Raw genomic sequence first — 27,265 nt, forward strand, 5'->3', positions numbered from 1 at the left:
ACTGGCAGGGGGCCAAGCCCAGCTGCAGCTACATAGGGGAGAGGCCAGCCTGAGCTACATGAGACCCTCCACCTGGACGTAGTGGATTCACATCTTATTGAGACAGCTCAGCTAAGTCAAGAAAGAACTGAAACAGAGAATACCGAGCATTATTTCCAAAACAGTGTTCTCTCCAAGAAAGGAAGAATGGCGGTTTGATTTAGAGAGTCTAGACAGAGTCAGTCCCAGGCATGTGAAGTTGAGAGGTCACTTCTGAGCATTCTCAGTTAAAGGTCATACTTTTTTTTTTTTCAAAAGATTTGTTTATTTCTAGTTTATATGTATAGGTATTTTGCCTGTATGTATGTATGTATGTATGTATGTATGTATGTATGTGAATCACATGCATGGCTGTTGCCCTAGAAGGATGGTATCAGATCCTCTGGAACTAGAAGATGGTTGTGAGCCAGCCACCATGTGGGTGCTGGAACCAAACCTGGGTCTTCTGCAAAAGTAACAAGTGCTCTTACCCACTGAACCATCTCTAGTCCCAGATCATACTTTTAAAAGGTGGGAGAAACATTCAGAGGCATGCTTAGCTCAAAGTCGCCGAGCTCTTGGGAAACGATTAAAGTGACAGAAATGCCTCTGGGAATGCTTGGCTTGCACCAGGAGGTTTCTCCTGCAAATAAAGAAAAAGGTACTAGGATGGTGAGATGGCTCAGCAGGTAAAGGTACTTTCACATCCCCAAACCTGATGATCTGGTTCAATCCCTGGGACCCACATGATGGACAGAGAGAACAGATCCCCCCCACACACACACACACACACAAAGCTATCCTTTGACCACTACACACATGTTGTGTCTCATACACATTTACACATACACGTGCATCTTTACCACCAGCTGATGTCTTGTCCATACTAGGCAAGCTATCTATCCACTGAACTATGTACCCAACCCCAGAGTAGATTTTTAATAATTATTGATATGAGCAGTTCATGAGCTGCGAATTCGTTGATTAATCACCTAAAAAAAAAAAGCTAGATATTCATTCTTCCTTATTTTCCCCTGTCTTTTAGAGAAATCAACTTTCCTGTAATTGGTCAGTATGTGGATTACCTGGTAAAAGAACAGGGAGTGAAGAACATTTTTGGTAAGTCCCCTTGAGATTGCTCTGTATGTGTCTAGCTCAGCCCTTAGCTGGTAGTAGACATCATCTGACCAGGAGGTCACAGGGCATGTGTCAGAGGTCATGGTGGAGCGCTGCTGCGATAACTAAGCATTCTGAGTAGATACACTCACTAATATTAGGTTTACAGATTCCTTGAGAGTATCTCATTTGGCAGTGTGCCAGCAAATATATTGTTTTTATCCCCACTTAGAGACAAAACTCGATGGCTTAGAGACTCCTGAGGTCATGAAACCAAAAGGCAGTAGAGTAACAGCAAAGTCTGATTAAGTAACATTTTAGCCCAGCACACATTAGTCCCAACACTTGGGAGGTGGAGGCGAGGATCTCTGAGTTTAGGGCCAGTCTGCAACAAGCTCCAGGACAGCTAGGACAGCTAGGACTACACAGCGACACAGTCTCAGAAAACATAACAAAACCAAACAAACAAAAAAAAACACCTGTTCTCTTCTGAAGGGAAATGAAGAAGCAGGGGGTCCTGAGGAGAGGGGGGAGGGAGGAGGGCTTGGAGGAGCAGATGCAGGGGAATCTCTGTGAGTTTGAAGCCAACCTGGACTACAAAGTGAGTTCAAGAAAGCCAGGACTACACAGAGAAAACCTGTCTGTCTTTAACAAACCAAAACTGAAAATAAAAAAGACCAGAGAGGTGGTTCAGTGGTTTAGACTTGCTTTTTTTTTTTTTTTTTTTTTTTTTCTTTTCTGCAAAGGACCTGAGTTTGATTCCCAACACCCACATCAGCACAAGTCACAACTGACCAGGGAACTGGAGAAATGGCTCAGAGCTTAAGAGCACTGGCTGCTCTTCCAGAGGTCCTGAGTTCAACTCCCAGTAACTACATGGTGGCTCACAACCATCAGTAATGAGATCTGGTGCCCTCTTCTGGCACACAGGCAAACATGCAAGACCAAGTCTGAAGAAAAAAAAAAAAAAAAAAAAGACAAGCGGCACTTCCCGCTCCAGGCTCCACGCTCTGTTTATTTATTGAGCTGTTTCCTCTCAAGGAGGGTTTTCAGACCCTATACCTCTAGACTTAGGGTTGGAGGAACAAAAGGCACTGGCTGGTTCCACTGACTGACCTCTTTGTTTGGAACAGTGAATGGCACCACAGGAGAAGGCCTGTCCCTGAGTCTCTCTGAGCGTCGCAGGGTGGCAGAGGAATGGGTGACACAAGGAAGGAACAAGTGAGTAACTGTGCTGAGATAAAATGCAATTCATGGGCAAGATCTATACTTAGCAAGGCTCTTCCTATTGTCCCAGCCCTGCCACCTCCCAATCAGCTTCGGGGCAAGATCGGACGCTCTGAGCCTCCCACGCTTGGCCAGGAGCTACCTCCCCTTCTGCGGAGGCAGCCAGACCACAGAGCACAACTGCTTCCATTCAGAAACTATCTCTCCTCTACCTGGAAGGCTAATCGACTCAGAGGTTCCTGTCCTTGGACTGAAAGAGGGGGTGTGAAGTAGGTGGCCTCTGTCTTAGTTAGGGTTTCTATTGCTGCGATGAAACCCCATGACCATAAGCAGCTTGGAGGGAAAGGGTTTATTTGGGTTACACGTCCACATCACAGTCCATCACTAAGGGAAGTCAGGGCCATTACTCAAACAGAGCAGGAACCTGGAGGCAGGAGCTGATGCAGAGACCATGGAGGGGTGCTGCTTACTGGCTTGCTCCTCCTAGCTTGCTCAGTGTGTTTTCTTATGCACCATCTGTTAAAGGGCTGAGCCCTCTCACATCAATCATTAGTCAAGAAAATCCCATAGAGACTTGACTACCGGGCAGTCTGTGGAGATGTTTTCTCATTAAGATTCCTTCTTCCCAGATGGCCCTACCTTGTGTCAAATGGACAAATCTAGCCAGCACACCCACTGCTTCGCAGCAGGGACCTGGGTCTGCTTCCGATCCAACCTGGAGTCAGGTTGTGAAACCCAATACTTCCCGCTTCTGACTGAGTATAAACTGAAACAAAGCAGTGAGTGGTAGTGTTTAGCTGGGGGCAAAATATTGGAGTTTAGTAGAAACAGCTGAGCAAGCACCCTCTTCCATATGGCTGAGTGGAGTGGAGATCAGGAAGATGGTGTCTACACAGCAAGTTTCTTTTTTTTTTTTTTTTTTTGGTTTTTTGAGACAGGGTTTCTCTGTGGCTTTGGAGGCTGCCCTGGAACTAGCTCTTGTAGACCAGGCTGGTCTCGAACTCACAGAGATTCACCTGCCTCTGCCTTCCGAGTGCTGGGATTAAAGACCTACGCCACCAACGCCCGGCTCACAGCAAGTTTCTTTATCCCTGTGTTGGAATGCTAGCATATTCCACCAGAATGATTTGTTGGGTGGACTTTTTTTATTACTATTTTTTTGTTTATTTTTATTTATTTGTCTCTTTTGGGTAGTTTATTCTTTTTTTTTTTCTTTTGTTTTTCTCTGTGGCTTTGGAGACTGTCCTGGCACTCGTTCTGTAGACCAGGATGGCCTTGAACTCGCAGAGATCCACCTGCCTCTGCCTCCTGAGTGCTGGGATTTGCCCTTTATTCTTTTAAAATAGGGACATTATTATTATTATTATTATTATTATTATTATTATTATTATTATTGTGTGATGTGTGAGTGTGTGGGCAACATGTGAAGGTCAGAGGACAACTTGGAAAGGTCAGTTTTCTCTTCCCACCATGGGAGTCCTGGGGGAACTCTGATCCTTAGACTTGTCATCGAGAATTCTTACCCATGAGTCATCTTTCAGTGTCTCTCCTTTCCCCAGGGAACAGTCTTTTGTCAACCTGGCTGGCCTGGCATAGCTCATCATATAACCAAAGATGGCCTTGAACTTTCCATCTTCCTGTCTCCTCTTCACAGTGCTGGGTTGGTGGGTCCACAGTGCACCAGGAGACTGGAGTGCTCTACTATTTTATTTTTGCTTTTTGAGACAGGGTCTCTCTACAGAGCCCTGACTATCCTGGAAACTCACTATGCAGACCAGGCTGACCGGCCTTGAACTCACAAAGATCCCGACCTGCCTCTGCCTCCTGAGTGCTGAGATTAAAAGTGGGCTACCAGGCTTGATTTCTAAGGAGTGCTTCTCATCTCTTAAGACTCTGCCATGGGCTGGCAAGATGGCTCAAAGGTTAAGAGCACTGACTGCTCTTCCAGGGGTCCTGAGTTCAATTCCCAGCAACCACATGGTGGCTCACAACCATCTGTAATGAGATCTGGTGCCCTCTTCTGGTGTGCAGATATACATGGAAGCAGAATGTTGTATACATAATAAATAAATGAAATCTTTAAAAAAAAAAAAAAAGACTCAGCCTAGTAACAGAGACATGGGTAGCTGGGGTTGTCTTTGTTGGGGGGTGCGAGACGGTGGGTGGGTCGGCAGGGCAGGGAGAGGAAGTCCCCTGCTGTCTCAGCTTTCGGAAGTTGAGGTCAACCTTCCCTCTTTCCACAGAAGATTACTGTTTTCCTCTGTAGTTTGCCTTTTTTTTTTTTTAACGAGTTTTTGACCTACATGTATGTATGTGTACCATATGTGTGATTGATGTCCACAAAGGTCAGAAAGGGCATTGGATCACTTGGCACTGAAGTTACAGATGGTTTTCATTGCTGGGAATCAAACTTTTTTTTTTTTACTTCTTTTCAGTGAAAACAATTTCCTTTTGTTTATTTGAAACAAGTTCTCATGCAATTCAGGCTGTCCTCACTATGCAGTTAATGCTGGCCTTGAATTCCTGATCCTCCTGCCTCCACCTCCCAAATGCCAGAATTTAAAGCCTGAATATATTTTTATTTATTATTTTATTTCTATGAGTGTTTTACTTGCGCATATGTTTGTGTTTGTCTATCGCTTGCATGTCTAATGCCCACAGAGGCCAGAAAAGGTATCAGCTTCTCTAGAACTAGAGTTATAGACAGCTAACTCACCATATGGGTGCTGGGGATTGGACCTGGGTCCTCTGGAAGAACAGCCAGTGCTCATAACCACTGAGCCTTCTCTAGCCCCATGTTTCAGATTCTTGCATGTCCTGGAAACTGAACACAAGCACCTTTGTATGCCTGCCAGTCGGGACCTAGTGGCCTGATACAACCTTTGTACCCCTAATTCTGGCTCATATCCTTTACTTGTTATAACTCTTGAGTAGAAGAGTTCTGTCTCCAGATGTTCTGAAGAAAGCCTATGTAAATTTCAATCCTGATAGAACTGCCTTGCTGTGGTCTTTTACCAAAAAATTTCTTTTACATACACTTGAATGTGTTGCTTTTATATAGAAAGTGTGTGGGACAGAATACTTAAAATTTTCCAAGCGCTTCTGATCAGGTCATCAACACCAGTAGCAAATAAGATTTTATAAATTGGGGGGAGGGGCAATTTAAAATAATTTTAGAGGGCCAGGTGTGGTGGTGCATCCCCTTAATCCCAGCACTCAGGAGGCAGAGGCAGATGGATCTCTGAGTTTGAGGTCAGCCTGCTCTACATAATGAGTTCCAGAGCTACATAATTGACAGAATCTACCCTCAAAATAGGTAGGTAGGTAGGTAGATGATAGGCAGACAGATAGATAGATAAAATAACAAAGGGGTAAAGGAAATGGCTCAGTAGGTAAAAGCACTTACATACAAGCCTAACTGGAGTTAAACCCTCCCCCAGGAACACACAGTATTATTGGATGGCTATAGGCCATCATGTATGATGTACTGAGAATCAAACCTGAATCTTCTGAAAGAGCAGCCAGTACTTTTAAATATTGAGCCATCTCTCCAGCCCTAAAATAACTTTGAATAGTGGCCAGTTTACTTGCTACATGAGAACAGAGAAATGTCTTCATGCACTTTTTAAAATTGCGATACCAGGGATGGAATCCAGAGATGCTTCCTAACACATTAGGCTAGCACCCTACCACTGAGCTATATCTCATGAGTTTATAGCCCTTTTGAATTTTTTATTTTGACACAGGGTCTTCATAAATTCCCAAGGTTTACTTGAACTTGTGATCATCCTGCATCAGTCTTCCAAATAGCTAGGATTGATTATAGGTCTTGTGCCACTACAGCCTATTTTTATTCACTCTTGCCTACTTTTTAGGGTTTTTTTTTTCTTTTTAGTTTTTTAAATCATATTTTAAAAAATTATTTGGGAGTGTTATATAAAGTATTTTTAATTTTGTTATGTTTTGAAGAACACGGTTTCAGTAAATTACCCAGGAGGGCCTTGAATTTGTGGTCCTCTTGCCTCAGCTTTCCAAGTATTGGGGATTACGGGCCTGGGCCACTAGGCCCTGTTTTCATTCATTCTTGCCTAATATGTGGTTTGGAGTTTTTATTGTTTAGTTTTTTTTGTTTGTTTTGATTGTTTTCATTATACTGTGTGTGTGTGTGTGTGTGTGTGTGTGTGTGTGTGTGTGTGTGTACACACATACATGAATGCACATAAACTCCTATGCCATGGCATGTATAAGGAGGTCAAAGGACAACTTCCAGGGACAGGTTGTCTTGTTTCATGATGTGGGTCCCAAGAATAATGGTAGTCTATTAGTTTCAAGGCTTAATTAAGCCAGCACAAACAGGATGGTGCAGCCCTTCCTTGTTCTTCTAAACTCCAGGGGGTTCACACTGCTTCTCTCTTGCAGGTTGGAACAGGTGGTGATTCACGTGGGAGCACTAAGCTTGAAGGAGTCACAAGAACTGGTATGGATATGAGACTATTCAAGGGGCCTCCATTTTTATGCTAGAATTAAAACCAATCCTTTATTTGACTGGAAGAGATCAAGTGTGGGACTATCAGCTCAAAGAGCTGATAACACAAGACAAAAGAGACAAAGGAACTTCCTCCAAGAGAGCTGAGGTTGTACATATAAATGCAGCAGTCTGCAGAGCTTGAGCCAACAGTCTTCTCTGGGAAGTGAAAGGCAAGGCCATCTGCTGGACAGAAGGGGAATAGGAAATGGGGCTGCCCTGGAGAATTGGGTTATCGGAGGTTCAAAACCAAAGCTGTAGCCAGTGGTGGCGCACACCTTTAATCCCAGCACTCAGGAGGCAGAGGCAGGTGGATCTCTGTGAGTTCCAGACCAACCAGAACACCATACTGAGATAAAATATACAACAGCAGGCACACATGTGGTACCCAGACATATATGTAGACAAAACACCTACATTCATAAAATAATAAAATAAATAAAACTTTCTAAGAGTGTTATGAATGCCCAAGGAGAAGAAATGTTCTTTTGTTCTTTTCCCTAGGAGAACTCAAGAAGCTGTCAAAGCAAAGTGCTCTGTATCTTTTGTGATATATATAATCTTTTTCTTCTTAACCTTTCTCAACCACGTTCCCAATCTGTAATATCAACTTAAAATGTGACTGTTATACCATCTCATAGGAAAGATAATATCATTGAGTGGGCAGAACAGTTGAAGAGAAATTATTCATGCACATTTCTATGTTAACAGCTGCAAATGAGCTGCTCATGTCTTAGCAAAGTGGCTTTGATGGTGTGGTAGGATTTTGTGTGTGTGTGTGTGTGTGTGTGTGTGTGTGTGTGTGTGTGTGTGTGTAACAGAAATCCAAAGAAATAGCCACACACAATGGCACAGGCTTGTAATCCCTGTTGTTCAGGAGGAAGCAAGCAGGTCTTTAGTTCAAGATTAGCCTAGGGGAGGCTAAGTGTGGAAGGAGCCAGGTGTGGTACACGCCTTTAATTCCAGCACTGGAGAGGCTGAGGCAGGTAGATCTCTATGAGTTCAAACCTGGTTTACATCGGAGCTCCAGGCCAGCTAAGGATACATAGTGGGACCCTGTCTCAAAAAACAAAAGCAATCAATGTAGATCCTAGGTGACCAGAAAAATGACTCAGAGGTTAAGAGCTCTGCCTGCTCTTCCAAAGAACCCAGGTTTGATTCCCGCACCCATAAGGAAGCTTACCACTGTCTGTAACCCCAGCTCTGGGGAATCTGACACCCTCTTCTGGTCTCTATGGATGCTTGTGTACACACATAAACACACATAAATAAAAATCAGTAAGAACAAATCGAGAGAAGCCAGTGAGATGGCCCAGTGAGTAGAAGCACTTGCTGTGTAGACATGAAATTAAGCACTCAGCTTTCCTAAACCAGCTGTTCCTGCTTTGCAACCTGGGACATTTCCAGGCAATGATGCTTTAATTCAGTGGTTCTCAACCTGTGGGTCTCACCACCTTGGTGTCACCTAAGACCCTCTGAAAACACAGATATTTACATTACAATTCATAATAGTAGCAGAATCACAGTTATGAAGTAGCAAGAAAGTAATTTTATGGTTTGTGGTCACTACAGAATGAGGAACTATATTAAAGGGTCGCAGCATTAGGAAGGCTGAGAACCACTGTTCTAATTAAATTGGTTAATATTTCTATTTGATAGAGGGGGACAGGTTGACAAATTTAAAGAGGTTGTTGCTGAACTCTAGTGTCTGTTGGTGAGGGTCGGTGACTATGATCACTTACTTACTCTGTTCTTCTTGTAAAGGCTCAGCATGCAGCAGAAATTGGAGCTGATGGCATAGCTGTCATTGCACCTTTCTTTTTCAAGTCACAGAACAAAGGTAAGGAAGCTGGTCTGAATGCACAGTGCTTTGCCCTGTCCACCTCTTGCTTTCATAAAATAATTATATCTAATTCATAAAGCCAAAGCCCTACAGACTAGAGGCATGACATTGCAATGGGATATTGTTCCTCCTCCAAGGTCCACAGCAAAGACTTTATTAAAGCACTCCAATTGTTTTGCCAGCTCACCTGGCTGATCATTTTTCTACTGAGCCCCAGCTGGTAGGTGCTTTTGTAGGTGTGCATTCCCAGTGAAATAAGTTATGAGGGTTCAGAGTCTTATGGCAAAGCATGAGCAGCCTATTTTTCTCAAAACAGAAGTGTAAATTATGGTCATTTTGAAACTACGTGTCCTATTTAGAATCGGTGAATTGTAATGAAATGAAAAGGGATTTCACAAAAATGTACATTATCAGCCAGGCATGCCTTTAATTCCAGTAATCAAGAGGCAGAGGCTGGCGGATCTCTGTGACTTTGAGGCCAGCGTGGTCTACAAAGCCAGTTCCAGGACAGCCAGGGACAGTTACACAAAGAAACCCTGCCCTGAAGAAGAAGAAGGAAAAAAAGCTAGGGGGTAGTTCACACCCAGTACTCAGAGGCAGAGGCAAGGGGTATCCCTCTGAGTGCAAGGTCAGTCTGCTCTACAGAGTACCAGGACAGTCAGGGCTGTTACACAGAGAAGCCCTGTGTTGAAAAACAAACAAAACAAAACAAAACAAATTTTTATGGCCCACACCATAAAAATTTGACAGAGCTAGTCACTGTGGCTTTTGGGACTCATCTGGATGGAGCAGAAGCATGCCTCTGGTTTACCTAGGAAGTGGGTTTCCTTTGGTCATCAAGTCAACTGCACCACTGCAGATGACAGATAGCTGGCTCACACTGTGGATGAGGCCCAAAAGTGGGAGAAACAACTTTACGTGTCATACCTTCTCTCATACTATGAAAATATGTTCAGCACTTGGGAAATATATCTGATAAAACTGTTATGCATAATTCATCTCTCTGTCCATTTTCCAGAAAAACCACTTACATAAACATTTGCAAAATAGAAGGGGGAAAAAATGTCCATTCTTAATTCTCAAACTGTCAGTAAACACTTGCCTACATAAGTGATAGTTTTCTATCTGCCAACAAGTGACATTCCATGACAATTTGTGCATTTATTTATGGGTTTAATCCTCTGCACAGGTGTCTCCCTTTCTCCTCCCTCCAAATCAGGATATCATATATTCTAGGATGGCCTCAAACTCCCCATGTAATTGAAGATGGCTTTGAACTTCTGATCTTCCTGTAACTCTTCAGGCCTGGGATTTAAGGCCTGCAGCACCAACTTGGGGTCCTAGAGCTTTGTGCATGTAGGCAAGTACTCTACAAGCCACACTACACACCAATTACCCCTTCACATCACTTTTATTGCTAATCAGTAGGAGTAAAGGGTCATAGTCCCTCATTGGTGGAGACAGGAATATCAGAAATTCAAACATTTCCTGCTATGTAAAGAGTTCAAAGGCCAGGGGTGGTGGCTTTATGTCTCTAATACCAGCACTCAGGAGGCAGAAGCAGGCAGATCACTATGAGTTTGAGGCTAGCCTGATAGAATTAGTGAGTTCCAAGACAACCAGGGCTATACAGAAAGATCCTGTCTTTCCCCCCCCCCCCCACCACCAAACAAACAAGAATTCAAGGGAAGGTTGAGCTACTTGAGAGCCTATGGTAAAAAATGAACACACACACACACCTCTCCTTATACTTGGACACAAATAGTTCTTGCAGAGAAAGCATTATAGAATGAGAAAAAAATAGTTTGTTTTGGAAAACAGTACATTTTTTTGGTTTTTTGATTTTGGGTTTTCGAGACATTGTTTCTCCTGTGTAGCCTTGGCTGTCCTGGAACTTGCTCTGTAAGTGAAATTGTAATTTCACAATTGAGAATGTTAAAGACAGCCAGGAGTTTTCAGCTTCTGAGAAGATGGCTGCATCTCATTGAGAGATTCATTTTCTAATACGGGAAAGCCGCAGTTCTAATCTTGTTCACGTGATTCCTGTTCTTTCAGATGCCCTGATAAGTTTCCTGAGGGAGGTGGCGGCTGCTGCCCCGGCTTTGCCATTTTATTACTATCACATTCCTTCTTTGACAGGGGTAAAGAGTGAGTATTGCTTTAAAATTATTTTAGTTCAATTGTATTTATTTTATGTGTTATGTATATGAGTATTTTGCTTGCATGTATTCGGGCACCACAGTGGTGGCCACAGAAGTCAGAAGAGGGCATCAGATTTCCTCGAAGTAGAGTTAGAGATGGTTGTGAGTCACTGTGTGAGTACAGGGAATCAAACCACAGTCGTCTGGAAGAATAATCAGTGTTCCTTCACTGAACCATTTGTCCAAAGCCTACGTATTGCCTTTTTTTTTTTTTTTTTTTCATTTTCTCCAACTTTCAGATCCTACTTATTCCATCAGGAAACTCCATTTCATCCTACCCTAAGTACAAAGGCTACTGATGAGGCCATTAAAGTTGCTCCAAATAGAGCCATTCTAAGACCTCAGCCCTCGTTGGTTATCACATCACTTTATAAGGGACATTTTTTAGACTTACAAGAAGAATGGATAAAACTGGGTGTGGCTGCACAAGCCTGCAATTCATGGTAGAGGCAGGCAGATCAAGAATTCAAGGTTATACTCTGCTGCACAGTGACTTCTGGGCCGGCCTAGGATATTTGAGACTTTGTCTTAAAAGACAAGAGATAAGAAAATTTGGCAGGCAAACTGGACTATGGTGGCATACACACCTTTAAACCTCTGGTCTGGATCTCTGTGAGTTCCAGACCAGCCAGGGTTCTGTTATAAAGAGAAACCCTGTCTCAAAAAAACAAAACAAAAAAAGCAGAAAAATAAAAATAAAAATTGGCAGGCTAAAGCAGGAAGACTACCTTGAATTTAAAATTAGCCTGGAGGCTACATAGTGTAAGACCCCCCCCCCCCCCGAAAGCTCAGGACTCCAGGATCTCAGCCCAGGACCACAGTCACCCCAATCACCAGGTGGACTTGAAAGTTTGATGCAAACTGCACAAGGCTTTATTGTTGTTTAAGGAGCTAACCCCATGTTGCTAGGGTCTTTCATCCACCCGCCAGGGCAGATGGCTAGAAAAGACAGCTCGAACCGGCTGCATAGAGATCTTGTAGGGCAGCGTAAGGGGAGTGTCTGGGGGTACACACAGGCTCAGGATTGGTGTAGCTCCAGGCTTGGAGGGCTTGCCCTGTGTTGATTGGCCAACTGGTTGTTATGGCCCATAGACCCTCCTAGGGTGGTTGCTATGCTCTTCGCGTCATTGCTGTGCACTTGTCCGTAAAGCACACCCAGAGCCATAAAGCATAGCACCACTAGCTAACTTCTGATTGGTTCCTTGACACGAGGCAGGCATCTGACCTCTTAGTGACCAAGGCAAGGTCATGGCAAGCACGTGTTACTGTCATGGCTGCTGAAATGCAGCCTTCAATAGTAAGTTAAAGTCCTGCCTAGGCTACAGCATGACATCCTAGACATATATTGCAACCACTTTTGTATCTCCGTATTCATTTAATCAGTTAGTTTTGCAACACTGGGGCTTGAACCCAAGGTATCGCTCATAGTATGCAAGTGTTCTGCCTCTAAGCTCCATCCCCAGACAAAACTTCCCGGTTTTTGTTTTGTTTTTGAGGTTCTAGAGCTTCCCCTTGGGCATGCTAGGCAAGTGGTCTACCACCAAGCTACACCCCAAGCTAGGTTGCTTCTTTACTCCTGTGATATCCCCAAGGCTAACACATTCTGAGGAAGAAATGGTTATTCTTACTTTTTCCTACTACCACTTAACATAAAACATTTTACCTCTGGTCACCAAAATGAAATGTATGTAGGGAATTTTTTTTTCCCTGCCACCTCCCTGTTGGAGGTGAAGTGGTACCCAGTGGTGCCACCTCCATTCTGACACTGTCCACCTGGAGATAGCAGCAGATCCTAGAGGTTAGGGGGCTAGGCTACACTTCACATGCCAGCGTGTAGTCTTCGCCTCTGATCGGTGGCAAATTGGGATCCTCATAACTCCATCCTTGAGTCTGAATGATTTAGCAAATCATAGCGTAGCTCATGGAACTCAAAAGAAACCCACTGACCTGTTATTACAAAGATGAAAAGACATAAGGTGTGTATCTTGTCATCTCTAGGTGCAGAGTGGCCTCCATGTATTCAGCAACCCAGAATCTCTCTGAATCCTATTTTGGGGTTTTGTAAAGACTTTACTACATAGTCATAACTGATTATGTCGTTGGCTGTTGGTGATCAATGCAGCCTTCAGGTTCTCTCCCAATCCTCTAATCACCTGGTTGGTTCTCCTGTAATCAGCACCCATCCAGAAGCACAGCTGGGGACACCTCATCAGAACACAAGATGGGATAAGGCTGGATGGAGATGTAAACATGTACAGTGCTCACCTTGGATGTGCAAAGCACATCCTGTTGGTGCACACCTATAATCCCAGAACTTTCAAGGTGGAGGCAGGAAGACCAGAAGTTCAAGGTCATCCTTGGAAGCTATGTAGAGAGACCACCTAGGTTACAGGTGACCATATCTCAAAAAAAAAGAATCCATAGTGTTATGTTTTTATTTAAAAAGAGGAAAAGAGAAAGCTTTAAGATGAGACATGTTGACTAGTATATTATATGGCCCGGCAGAGTAGGGAGACTAAGAGAAAAGAGGAACCGGGGTAATGACTGACCACCATGGCCAGTCGCCATAGAGAGGCAGAGAGAGAGCGTAGGTGGGAGAAGAGACGAGCAGAGAAGGAGTGAGCAGAGAAAGAGTGGCGTAAAGAGAGGAAGCAGAGAGAGAAGTTGGAGCGTTTAAAGGGAAGACTGCGCATGCGCGCTGAGGTTTCACACATGCCCAGAGTCTTCAGCAGGCCGTAATGCATCAGGTGGTTGACGCGGCGATGACTTAGCAAGTTTTCCTGTGTGTGCCCTGACTTGTCAGGGGGCAGGGTCTGTGTCTTAAAGAGGTAGAGCCGATCAGCGTCAAAGCCTGAACCTTTCACATAGTCCTTTCTTATAATAGCACTGGCTGTCCTGAAACACTCTATATGTCAGTCTAGCCTGGGACTCAGAGATCCACCTGCCTCTGATTCCCTGGTCTTTTTGTTTGTTTGCTTGTTTGTTTTTTGTTTTTTTATCACAGCCTCACTATGTATCCCACCCGGCTGACCTGGAATGTAGGGACCAGGCTGACCTCAACCTCATAGAGACTGCCTGCTTTTGCCCCCTTGAGTGCTGGGGTTAAAGGCATGCACCACCATGCCCAGGCTGTGCTTGGTTTTTTTTTTAAAAGACAGGCTCCTGCTGTGTAGCTCAGGTTGACCCCAGAATCACCTTGCCTCAGCCTTCAGAGTGCTAGGAACAGGAATATAGTCTGGTAGTTGATGGTTCCGTTGCTGTTCGGATTAACGAGGCGCTGGTTGTCGCCAAGTTCGTGCAGAGGAGTTGCTCGATGGGATTCAGGAGACGATCCCCACCTTCCAAGGACTGAAGTTCAGTGACACCGATCTCTTAGACTTCGGGCAGTGTGTCGATCAGAATCACCAGCGACAGTTTGCTTTGCTGTTTGGAGTGGATGAGGTAAATTAGCCCCTGGGCATATACCAGCTTCCCAGTTGTCCATTTTAGCTGTTCGTGATATAGCAGCTCTTCTCTTTGTCGAAAAAAACAATTATTTTGTCTCTTTCTCATCAGCAACTGTTGAGTGCTCTGATCATGGGAGCAACGGGAGCAGTAGGCAGGTAAGCACGACTTGTCTTTTCCTAATGGTTATCCATTTAAAGGCACTCATCACTGGAATAGATGGGCTTTGTCCTTTCTAATAAAGTCATTTCCATACCCAGTCATTAAAAAGAAACTGAGTGATTTGTTTGACTCAGTCGTGGAAAGACGAACCCTAACTGAAAAGGAGTGGCTTTCTCTCCTCTTTCCCTCTCTCCTCCCCTCTGCTCCTCAAGCCTTCATAGGAGGGGAGAAAGGGAGGGTGAGAAGGAAGAGCATGGAATAGTGACATAAACCTAATAATCCCACCCTTGAGAGGTAGAGGCAGTAGGATTCGGATTTCAAGGTCATCCTCAGCTACATGGAAAGTTTTTTTTTTTTTTTAAGATTTTATTTTATATATTATGTATACAACATTCTGCTTCCATGTGTATCTGCACACCAGAAGAGGGCACCAGATCTCATAACGGATGGTTGTGAGCCACCATGTGGTTGCTGGGAATTGAACTCAGGACCTCTGGAAGAACAGACGGTGCTCTTAACCTCTGAGCCATCTCTCCAACCCCAGCTACATGGAAAGTTTTAAGCGAGTCTGAACTACATCAGACCCTGTCTCAAAACTGACAGCAAAGCTGGGCAGTGGTGGTGCACGCCTTTAATCCTAGCACTCGGTAGGCAGAGGCTGGCGGATCTCTGCAAGTTCGAAGCCACCCTGGTCTACAAGAACTAGTTCCAGGACAGCCAGGGTTACACAGAGAAATCCTGTCTCAAAAAAACAAAACAAAAAACTTGGCAACAAAACAAATAAAAACACTTCAGTAGTGGTCACTATTAGATTTTCTGCCCCCACACCCCCATTAGGTTTGTTTCTCTGTCTACACAGTAAGCCAGATCAAGTTGAACTGAAAAAGTGTAACAGGTTTATTTGAGCAAAGCAACTCCTGGGTGGGTTCTCCAGTCCCAGAGAAGCCATACCCACAAACCAAAGCAGGGAGACTTTATAGGTTGTAGGCAAGGAGTAATGGTGTGTCCTCCACAAGCTTGGTTTGTGCACAAGTATGGTCACAAGCTGCATGCTTTAGGTGGGGACTTGAATTGCTAGAAACTTCAGGGGAGGAAGCTGCATTAGCCACCAAGAATGCAGAACTGGGCTTTTTGGTGTCTTTTGTCCAGAGGTTCTCTGAGTAGCCAGGGTTTGGAGAAAGAGACAGGAATGGGGCTTTCCGGATCAAGCAGGGTCGAGCTGGAAGTTCCAACCAACCAGTCACATGTGATGATCCATTCTTGTAAGGCAAGCTGCATTTGAAAGACTGAGGTAGGAGGATAGCCATGGTTTGAAGTTATAATAATACTCTCAAAAAGAAGAAACAGAGGAGACAGAAAGCAAGTACTGGCTGCTCTTACAGATCTCATCTCTGCAAGCTCCTACAAGCACATGGTGTATGTATATAAACTCATAAGTCAAACACACATATAAAAATAATAAATATTTTTAATCTTTTTTTTTTTTTAGTTCTAGTTAGGGAACAAGCTTATTTCAAGTCCCTTCTCCCTCTCCCTCCCCTCACCCCCAAAATATTTTTAATCTTAAAAAGGAAAGACAGGGGCAGAGTCAGGTGGATCTCTGTGAGTTCGAGGCCAGCCTGGTCTCCAGAGTGAGTGCCAGGATAGACTCCAAAGCTACACAGAGAAAAACCCTGTCTCGAAAAACCAAAAAAAAAAAAAAAAAAAAAAAAAAAAAAAAAAAAAAAAAAAAAAAAAAAGGAAAGGCAGGGTTGGAGAGTGGAGAGATGGCTCAGAGGTTAAGAGCACCAGCTGTTCTTCTAGAGGTCCTGAGTTCAATTCCCAGCAACCACACGGTGGCTCACAACCATCCATTATGAGATCTGGTGCCCTCTTCTGGTGAGCAGATATACATGGAAGCAGAATGTTGTATACATAATAAATAAATAAAATAAAAAGGAAAGACAGTTGTGTTATGTGATAGTTCCATTGTAGTGAGGTGAGGTAGGTGAGCATGTGAACTGAAGGGGCCCAGGGACCCCAGCTTGGGAGAGCCTCCTGTTAGCTCATTAGACCCTGATGGTCAGTATCTCAAAGCCAGATTGTCAGAAACTTAGTTACAAATGACAGAAATCCAAACTAGCCCGTGTTTAATAAACAAAAAAGTAAGTTGTTATAAAATTCTGTCAAAGTATACAACACTCAACAGAGATAAATGCAGCCAGACTCTGGAGCCCATGAAAGCCAGAAACCACAAAGCTCTGAGCAGCCACAAGCTACCCTTTCCCCAAGGGTCGGCTGAAGATGCCCACCTCTGCATCTTCTGCATGCCTTTGTTTCTCTTTTCAGGATTTCTTTAGCACTGTCTGACTTAGTCAAAGATCCACCAACATCCAGTCCACCATGGCCAGGAAACCATGGTCATGTGGCCCAGTGCCTACTAAGCACAACATAGTTCAATCAGCATAGCCACGCTGCTTGCTAACTCCATTAGAGAATGCTGCAGGTACAGAGAGAGACTAGCTGATTATGCTAACTGAAAGTGTGTTTCCTCAGAGGTAGTTATTCACACTGTGTCTTGGTACGCCTGCCTTTGACGCGCACTATTGACTTGATACCTTCTTGGAACCCACTGCCTCATGAATGCTAAACACATACTGTACCACCACACTACAACCCTAGCCCAATTTGGATACTCTTCTTTATTGTGTTGTGTATTTGAGACATGGTCTCAGGTAGCCCAGGCTGACCTCAAACTCATTCCATAGCCAAAGATGACCTTGAATTCCTGAGCCTCCTGCTCTGACTCCAGGTCTAGTACCTGCTCTGGAAACCAGGCTGGTGCTCCTGCCTCAGCTTCCTAAATGCTGAGGTTATTGATTGGCCTTTGGTACTTACCTCGGTGCTGCATTTGAGCACCAGTTGTCCACCTCTGAGTCTGGGTGTGTACCCTAGGCAGTCTCTCCCGACTAAAACACACCTCCAACTTTTACTCTCTTTCAAAAACGTCCTTCCTTTCCTTTATCCCCTCACGCATTCTCTGTCTCTTCTGGTGGCCCGGCTTTGTGTTGCTAGAGAACTCAGAACTGAAGACAGACTGGTTCTCCTATCCTTTGGCCTTTCAATCAGATGGGTGGGGACCCTCACTATATTTTTCCCTTTGTTTGTTTTGACTTTTTCTTCAAGACAAGATCTCATGTAGCTCAAGTTAAATTCATGCTCACTATATAGCTAGGGATGGCCTTGAACTCCTGATCCCCCTGCCTCCACCTACCTAGTCCGTGTTTGGGGACTAAGTCAGGTTCTTACTATGTTGCCCAGGCTGGCAAACCTAGAATTCTTGTATGGAGTGAAGGGGTAATTGAACGTAGGCCTATGCATATGCAAGATGAGCCTCTACCACTGAGCCAATCTGCAGCCCCTATCTTTACTTTTAAGTATCAGTATGAAGGATTTAGTTCTTTCCCACTAAATTATTAAGCTTGGTATATTTTTCCGTTGTCTTGCCAGTACCTATAACTACCTGGGGAAAAAGGCAAACCAGATGCTGGAGGCTTTTGAACGGAAAGACTTCACTACAGCACGCAATTACCAGGTAAAGCTATCCCCCCTCATTTAAGTCCCTGCACTGCCTCTTTCTCTGAGGGATCCTTTGTCCCCTCTCTCTCCTTAGCAGGCTTGAAGGCTACCCACCCTGCTGCCTCTTTATCTTCTGTTATCTCTCCTTTAAAATGGAACCTGCCAGGTGGAGCCTACAAACCTTTAATCCCAGCACTGGGAGGCAAAGGCAGGTGGGATCTCTCTGAGTTCGAGGCCAACCTGGTTTACGAAGCCAATGCGGTTACATAGAGAAACCGTGTCTTGGAAAAAAAAAAAGGGGGGGGGGTGGAGAACCTGCCCTGCCTTCCTTATCCCCATATCTAAGGAAACAAAAGGCCCATGTGGGACAGATTCCTCTCTTCGTCCTATAAAGGATCTTATTTTTATTCTATCTTCAAAGTTTTAGGGTTTTTTGTTTGTTTGTTTGTTTGTTTGTTTGGTTGGTTGGTTGGTTGGTTGGTTGGTTGATTGGTTTGGTTTTTTGTTTTGCTATGGTTTGGTTTTTTTGTTGTTGTTTTGTTTTTTGGGTGTTTTTGTTTTGGGTTTTTGTTTGTTTGGTTGGTTGGCTGGTTGGTTTGGTTTTCTTGTGTGTGTGTGTAACTTTGGAGCTTGCTTTGGAACTCACTCTGTAGACCAGGCTGCCTCGAACTCACAGAGATCTGCCTGCCTCTGCCTCCTGAGTGCTGGGATTAAAGGCATGCGCCACCAACGCTCGGCCAGCTCTCTTTTCTTAGTTGAACCCCACCCCACACACCAGGTGCTTGTGTCACCACACCCAGCTGAAACACTTGCAATATGGAAAAGTCTGGCCTGATAGATTACAAAGAAGATGCAGAGGCAATAGTGGCTACTGTGTGTGTCTGTGTGTCTGTGTGTCTGTGTGCTACCTGGAGGACAGCCTAGCTGTACAAAGAAAGATGCCTTGAAGGGTAGAGTCAGTCTCGATAGCTATAGAGTAGCAGTTTTGGGAAAGGCAGTAAAGAAAGTAATTACAGGGACATAGGCCATTACAGCAAGTTTGGAGAGGATTTTCATTTGTGGGCTCAGGAGCTTTTGGGTTGGTTTTGATTTTGGCTGTTTGAGGGTTTTACTATGTAACTCAGGCAGGCCTTGAACTTGTGACTCCTCCTACCTCTGGGATTGCAGGCAGACTCTATCATGCCAGGCTCACACCTGGTCTTATACAGAGCTCTGGGTTGAACCCAGGGCTTCTTGCATGCCAGGGTGGTGTCCCTTGCCAGGGTGGTGTCCCTACCAACTAAGCTACATGCCCTGCCCTGAAGACATTCTTGACTTTGCCATAGAAAAGAGTTTCATGAGGAGCCATGAAGTGGTGTTAGAGCTTGCTAGGGAAAAAAGTTTAATGTAGATTTAAGCATGGAGGTTGCCAGAAAGAGAGGGGCATAGGAACAGAAGAGCATATGCCTGAGAGTGAGTGTATGGCTTTCTCCAGAGAGGCTTGCACTGTGCCCTAACGACTGTAGCTGTAGATGGGATGGTGGTGCCTACTGAAGTTACTATCTTCAAAGGGTTGCAGAGAAATTTCAATGAGATCACAGGGTGGTCTCTGAAAAGCATCGGTTAAAGGTAAAACCCTAGGTATGAGAAGTTAGGATGACTTCGCTATAAACAAAACTCAGTAGTTTCCTGGGTTTTGTTTTACATGTATTTATTTACTTGTATGCATCTGTACATGCACATGCATGTGTGAAGACCAGAGGCAGCCTGGAGAAGGAAATTGGTTTTCTCCTGTCACAGGCTGAGCAGGTTTTGCTGACCTCACTGACTTTTTTTTTTTTTTAAAGATTTTATTTACTTATTTATTATGTATACAACATTCTGCTTCCATATATATCTGCACACCAGAAGAGGGCACCAGATCTTATAACAGATGGTTGTGAGCCACCATGTGGTTGCTGGGAATTGAACTCAGGACCTCTGGAAGAGCAGTCAGAACTCTTAACCACTGAGCCATCTCCCCAGCCTCCCTCACTGACTTCTTTCCTCCTCTCTGATAGACCTATAGAAACTAAGGTGGCCCGACTCTGTAGAGTTCCCATTATTTGACTTCTGACTGTAGAAATGGGTTTCACAATGTGGCGATGCTAACCATGGACTCTTTGTTCTGTTCTAGTTTTGTATCCAGAGATTTATCAACTATGTGATCAAGCTAGGTAAGTTCCCTTGCTGTTCTCTGCTTTGGTGCTGACTAAAAGTAACAACGCTTATTTACCAAGACAAGGTTACCTGATCATGGGTCGGAGGGAATTTCATCCATCAGGCTGTGATGAGCAAGCAATCAGACTTTTTTTTTTTTTTTTTTACATTTTTTAAACTTATTTTTTACATTCCACAGATTTTTTTTTTAAGATTTATTTATTTATTAAGTATACAGTGTTCTGGCTGCATGTATGCCTGAAAGCCAGAAAAGGGCACCAGATCTCATTACAGATGATTGTGAGCCACCATGTGGTTGCTGGGGATTGAATTTAGGACCTCTGGAAGAGCAGCCAGTGCTCTTAATCTCTGAGCCATCTCAAAATCAGACTTTTTATACCCTTATCAGAAACTAATTATAATGGTAGTTGCCAGGATACAATGTCATTTACAAGCTATGCAGAGTACACGAGATTAATGTCTAAGACCAATTGTCCTGTCAAGCTTCTATATGCTTCATTGACTTCTAGAGAGTGCAGAGATAGACAGCCTGAACGTTCCACTGCCGGAGGGAGTGCCTCGGTTCCTAAGGAACTGAAAGGCACACAGTGCCCCAGGAGCCACAGATTCTAATGTGAAATACCGATCATACACACTTCTCAAGGCATCTAGGCCAGGCCAATACCATGATGATTCCATGAAGCCGACCGGGTGTAAAAGCTGGGTTTCCATCACTCCCTATGAGGGTTCAGCCACTTTTCCCATAGTGCTCAGTTATGACCAACAGTCAGTACCAACTGAATAACATGGTGAAATCAACGCTGGAGTCTCCTACAAATCTCTCTCCTCCACCTCAGCATGTGCCATCCAGCACTTGAGTGTGCATGTATGTGCATGTGTGGGCACACACACACACACACACACACACACACACACACACACACCATTTTCTAATCCTTCTTCCTTATATATTAGCACCCCCCCCCCATTATTTGTCTCTGCTCATTAAAATTCTACTGCTGAACCATGGCTGATCTCATCCTAAGTACTTGGAGGAAGGCAATCTGAATACAGATCTTACTAAATTCTGAATGACTGACAGTTCCCCCGAGGATTTGAAATTTTGAAAAGAGTTTATTAACACAGGTAAATTTAAACAGATGGAGATTTAGATGACAAAGGAAAATTAGGGGGAAACACAGCGAGTCTGAACAGAGGAACCTCAGCAAAGTGTCTTAACTTATTGCACAGCCAATGACTCCACTTCTGCAAGAGATGGGCCTTTGGGACAGCTGGACGTGGGTCAAGTCCAGAAGTTCTTGGCAGTGTGTTCTTGGCAGGCCTCCCACCTCCCTTTCAGAGCCTTTCTGCCTTGTTGTAGCAACTTTGTCCTCTCCACCAGCACCTATTGTCTACTTGGCCTCATTCCCACAGCTCCCTCCAAGACAGCGTTTCCACTTGCTTTCAACTCTAGTAACGTTGTCAAGGTGAAGTGCCACCAGTTCTGTTAAATATCATTATTATTCCTTTGCCATAACCAATACTTTCCATGAAAATTTGCGATTTCAATATAATAATTATGTGTTTCTAGAGTACATTAAGATAGAAAATTAGCTGGAAAAAGGAGCATGGCAGTACATGTCTGTAATCCCAACAGCGGGGTAGTGGAGGCAGGAGAACCAAGGACAAAGTCATTCTATTCTTATTAAGGCCATGCTGGACTATAGAACCAGTCAAAACAAATAATCAAATGAAATAAAAAAAATAATAACCTACCTATAGCTGGGTCTGGTAGCACATGTCTGTTATCCCAGACCCTTAGAAGCTGTGGCAAAAGGATTTCCACAAGTTCCAGGCCAACTGGTTAGTCTACATGGTTTAGGAAAACCAGAGATATATAGCAAGACCTAATCTCTGAAAGGATTTAGGGGCTGGAGAGTGGCTCAGTGGTTAAGAGCACTGGCTGTTGTTTCAAAGTTTAGGATCAATTTCCAGTACCCTCAGAGTGGCTCACAACCATGTTAACTCCAGTTCCTGACACACTCTTCTGGCCTTCACCTGTACCAGGCACTCATGTGGTACACATACATACATACATACATACATACATACATACATACATACATACATATGCATATATATGTATATGTATATATAGGCAAAATATCCATATGCATAGAATAAAATTTTAATTTTGAAAAAAAGGCAAGAGGTGTATAAAAAGTTTGGAGTGGTGGCTCACTGGTTAAGAATGTTCCTTGTACAGGGCAGTGATGGCACATGCATTTAATCCCAGCATTCAGGACGCAGATGCAGGCAGTTCAAAGCTAGCCTATGAGTTCAAGGCCAGCCTGGTCTATAGATGGAGTTCCAGGACAGCCAGAGCTACATAGAGAAACACTGTCTCAGAAAAAAAAAAAAAAATCAAACCAAAGCAAAACAAAAAAGCCTCCATGCTCTTCCAGAAGACCAAAGTTCAAACTCCAGCACTTTCTTAGAGCTGCCCACAACAGTTGCAGAGGATCCAACACCCTCTATTGATCTATGTGAGCGCCCTGACTCCTGGCATACACTCACACATAAGTAGATTTATAAAAATAAACAGCACAAGGGAAATGGAAATGATGTAATTGAGTTTTTGTTTTTTTTTTTTTTTTATTGTTGGTGGTAGTGTTTGGTTGGTTGGTTTTTTGAGATAGGGTTTCTTTGTATATCCCTGGCTGTCCTGGAACTTGCTCTGTAGACCAGGCTGGGCTTTAAAACTCACAGAAATCCACTTGCCTCTGACTCACAAGTGGTGCTAGGATTAAAGGTGTGTGCCACCACTGCCTGGCCTTTTTTGTGTGTGTGTGTGTGTGTGTGTTTTGAGACAGGATTTCTCTGTGTAGCTTTGGATCCTATCCTGGAACTAGCTCTTGTAGACCAGGCTGGCCTCAAACTCACAGAGATCTGCCTGCCTCTGCCTCCCGAGTGCTGGGTTTAAAGGCATGCACCACCAACGCCCGGCTTGTTTTTAATTAAAGTTAGATTAAAAACTAGAAGAGAGAAAGAGAACATGGGGTACATTCCTGTATTCTCAATAGCAGTTGGGAATCTGAGGCAGGAGGATTGTTATAGATCAAAACCAGTGCACAGTACACATCAAGTGTCAGGCCAGTCAGAATTAAATAGCAACACCCTGACTCAAAGCAAAAACAAGATAATACATATATTTTTAAACTTTTTTTGCTTTGTTTTTTTAATCTTATTTTATATGTGTAATTGTTTATGTTTGAGCACCTGCTTATGGATGCCTGAGGAGGCCAGAAAATCATGTCAAATTCCCTGGAGCTGGACTAAAGAGGCTGGATTTGTGAGCTCCACGATATCAGTGCTGAGAACTGAACTGTGTCCTCTGAAAGACCAGTACATGCTCTTAACCACTGAGCCACCTCTCCAGCCCACATATATGTATATAGCTGAGGGTGTTGTGGACATCTAAGTACCTTCTGAGTATCGGGGTTATAGGTATAGACACCATTACTAGTTTATGCAGTATTGGGGGATTGAACTGGTGGCTTCATGCATGCTGGACAAGCATTCTACCGAATAAGCTACACCCCCAGCCTATATTTAGTATTTCTACTTTCCTGTGAAAAAAAAAAAATCTGCCTGTTCCTTTTTTCCAAACTTTTCCCATGGTGTGTGACTTCTCTTGTTTTATCCTCATCAAACCTTTCTGAATTCCCTGTCTCCTCAGGATGTTAATTGTGTCACCTGCACATTTGCTGGCTCTTCTGTCACTCCTTTTCATTGTGTGCTTTGTAACATCGAGCTCCAACAGGGTTCTCTGAGGAAGCAACCGTTCCCAAGGCTGCAAGGTGCCTCTGTGAGTGGATTTCCATTTGCTATCACTAGAACACTTTAGCCCCACTAGTTCTTAAGCTAGTTAGTGTCTTAGTCTGGAACCTAAACTGTGTGATGCAAACTCAGATCCAGCATTCACTTGTGGCAAAGGCCTGGGATGTCAGGATGTCTGTATGTCTGTGTATCTGTATGATATGTACTTACTAGAGTGGGTAGAACCAATGTCAGATCTTCCTCCATCTATCTATCTATTTTCCTTCCTTCCTTCCTTTCTTTCTTAATTTTTTTTTTTTTTCTGAGACAGGGTTTCTCTGTATATCCCTGGATGTCCTGAAACTCACTCTATAGACCAGGCTGGCCTCGAACTCAGAGATCTGCCTGCCTCTGCTTCCCAGTGCTGGGTTAAAGATGTGCACCCCCACTGCCCGATTTCTGTTTCTTTAGAAAGCCAACCTTCAGACAAAAAAACAAAAAAAGCAAACAAACCAATAAATAAATAAGCGAATAAATAAAACAGAAAAATCACAAGGAACACACATACAAACAGAACCTATAAAAACACAAAATTGGAAACTAATATACAAGCAAAAGACCAGGAAGACAAAAAAATGCCCAAACAAAGCAATATAAGACAAAAAAAAAATTGTACAAAGTGACCGTTGCATTTGCTTTGTGCTGGACATCTCCTGCTGGGCTTGTGAACTACCCTTAAGTGTAGTTTATATACCTAGTAAGACTGTTGGACAAAACCAGTTTTTTTTCTTTGCAAGTGTACGTCCACCTCCCCTCTCAGCACCTATGCAGGCCTCTGCTTGCTGCCAGTCTCTGAGTTCATATGCGCATCAGTCCCATTATGTCTGGAAACACTGCTTCCTTGGCATCACCCATCCTCTCCGCCTTTAGAATCCTTCCACCACCACCGCATAGTTCCCTGAGCTCTGAGTGAAGGGATATGATGAAGAGGTCCCATTTGGGACTGGCAGTTCTCCACTTTTATTTATTGAGACAGAGTCACCAAGCCCGAAGCTCATTGATTTGGCTGACTTGACCAGAGCTTCAGGGATCTACCTTGAACTCGTTTTTGTGTTGTTGTTTTGTTTTGTTTTGTTTTGTTTTTTTGGTTTTTCAAGGCAGGGTTTCTCTGTGTAGCTTTGGAGCCTATCCTGACACTCCTCTGGAGACCAGGCTGGCCTCAAACTCACAGAGATCCGACTGCCTCTGCCTCCCGAGTGCTGGGATTAAAGGCGTGTACCACCAACGCCCAGCGCTTTAAATTTATTCCTATTTCTATTTCGTGTAAGAATGTTTTGCTGCATGTATGTCCGTGCACCACATGTGTCTGGAACCCAAGGAGGCTCAAAGTGGGTATTGGATCCCCTGGAGTTACAGACAGTTGTGAGCTGCCATGTGAGTGCTAGGAATTGAACCCAGGTTTTCTGGAAGAGCAACCGGTGTTCTTAGCCACTGAGCCAACTCTTTAACTACACACCTACCTTGAATTCTTGACCCTCACACTCCACCTCCTAAGTGCTGAGATTATCAATGTGTTAGTTCCACATGCCTGGCTCCTGTTTTTTGTTGTTGTTGTTGTTTGTTTGTTTTAAGATTTTATTTATTTATTATGTATACAACAATTCTGCTTCCATGTGTATCTGCACACCAGAAGAGGGCAAATGGATGGTTGTGAGCCACCATGTGGTTGCTGGGAATTGAACTCAGGACCTCTGGAAGAACAGCCGGTGCTCTTAACCTCTGAGCCATCTCTCCAACCCTGCTCCTCCTTGCTTTTAAGGTTGATTTTTGACTCTGTGGGTTGGTGTTTGTTTGTTTAGTGGTTGTTTTTCCTTTCATTTATTCATTTTGAGTGTGTCTGTGAACTTACAGGTGTTCCATAGCCCACATGTGGAGGTCAGACACCAACTTGAGGAAATCAGTCCTCTCCTCCCACCATGTGGGTCCTGGGGATTGAACTTGGGTGGCTTGGGAGCATCTGCCTTTACTTGCTGAGCCAATATTGCAGGCTCCAACTTAGACTCTTTGTATCGTTTTATTTAGTTTATTTACCTACTCTCATAAACTAAGCAAATACTCTACCATAGAGCTATACTCCCTGCCTCTTTTTGTTTTAGTTTGTTAATTTGTTAAAACAAGCAAGAGGGATTTATTTTAACGCTCATTCATTTATTTGTATTAAGTGCATGCTCATGTCATAGCATGAAGTCACAGGGATTGAACTTGGGCTCTCAGGTTTGGCTGCAAGTGCCTTATCTAACTGAGCCATCTCATAGGCCCAACAGGGATGATTTCTTTTTTCAAAAGGATTGTATTTCATGTTTAGTTGTGTGTTTGGGGGGTGGGGGTGGGATGAGTATAAGTATTTGCATATGAGTGCAGTGCCCAGAGACCAGGAGAGGGTATTGGATCCCCTACAGCTGGAGTTACAGGGGCTTCCCAGTCTGGGAACCAAACTGGGGGTCTTCTGAAAAGAACAGGAATGCTCTTAATTACTGAGCCATCTCTCCAGCCCTGAGAGGAGGGCTTCCTAGTCTGCTCTGTATGTGTAAAACAGGGTCTCATGTAGCCTGAACTCTTGGCTCTCCTACCTCCACCTCCCAAGTGCTGGAAATGCAAGTGTGTGCTACCACGCCCAGCTCAGTCAAACTGACTACAAGTGTTCTTTTATGTTTACCATGTCTTATTGCAGTAATTACTTTGGCATATAACCTTTTCTTTGGGGATGTTTGTGGGAAAGTGGACAGTATCAGATATGTTTCACTATTTTTTTTCCCCTGTTTAGGTTTTGGAGTGTCACAGACCAAAGCCATCATGACGCTGGTCTCTGGGATTCCAATGGGCCCACCCCGGCTTCCTCTGCAGAAAGCCACACAGGAATTTACTGCTAATGCTAAGGACAAGCTGAAGAGCCTGAATTTCCTGGTTTAAAGGAGGGGAACTTGGGAGCCTGTAGCTAATGCCTGTTAAACCTGGGTGTATTGACTGAGACGTTTCCCATCTTCAATGGTACATTCTTTTCTCAGGGGCTTTTTAGATGATTTTGAACCAAGCTTTCTTTAAGCAAATGGAATCCCACACCAATAAAGGAATATTTTTAAATATCAATTTTGTTTTGTTTTTCAAGACAGTGTT

General features: G+C 43.8%; 1 protein-coding gene across 1 annotated transcript in view; it reads left to right on the forward strand.

Annotated features, from left to right (window-relative positions):
* Npl (N-acetylneuraminate pyruvate lyase) overlaps nucleotides 1-27,238 on the forward strand; it is a 40,097-nt gene extending 12,859 nt beyond the window's left edge. Inside the window, 11 exon segments of the mRNA XM_035445823.1 lie at nucleotides 1,064-1,137; nucleotides 2,256-2,355; nucleotides 6,781-6,838; nucleotides 8,651-8,726; nucleotides 10,785-10,877; nucleotides 14,223-14,371; nucleotides 14,486-14,532; nucleotides 18,026-18,110; nucleotides 20,250-20,289; nucleotides 26,916-27,053; nucleotides 27,056-27,238. Coding sequence (XP_035301714.1) covers nucleotides 1,064-1,137; nucleotides 2,256-2,355; nucleotides 6,781-6,838; nucleotides 8,651-8,726; nucleotides 10,785-10,877; nucleotides 14,223-14,371; nucleotides 14,486-14,532; nucleotides 18,026-18,110; nucleotides 20,250-20,289; nucleotides 26,916-27,053; nucleotides 27,056-27,090 — 895 coding nt within the window. The 3' untranslated portion in view covers nucleotides 27,091-27,238.
* Nucleotides 27,239-27,265: the final 27 nt, after the last annotated feature.

The sequence above is a fragment of the Cricetulus griseus genome, chromosome 5 (assembly GCF_003668045.3).
Source record: "Cricetulus griseus strain 17A/GY chromosome 5, alternate assembly CriGri-PICRH-1.0, whole genome shotgun sequence".
Taxonomy (NCBI): Eukaryota; Metazoa; Chordata; class Mammalia; order Rodentia; family Cricetidae; genus Cricetulus; species Cricetulus griseus.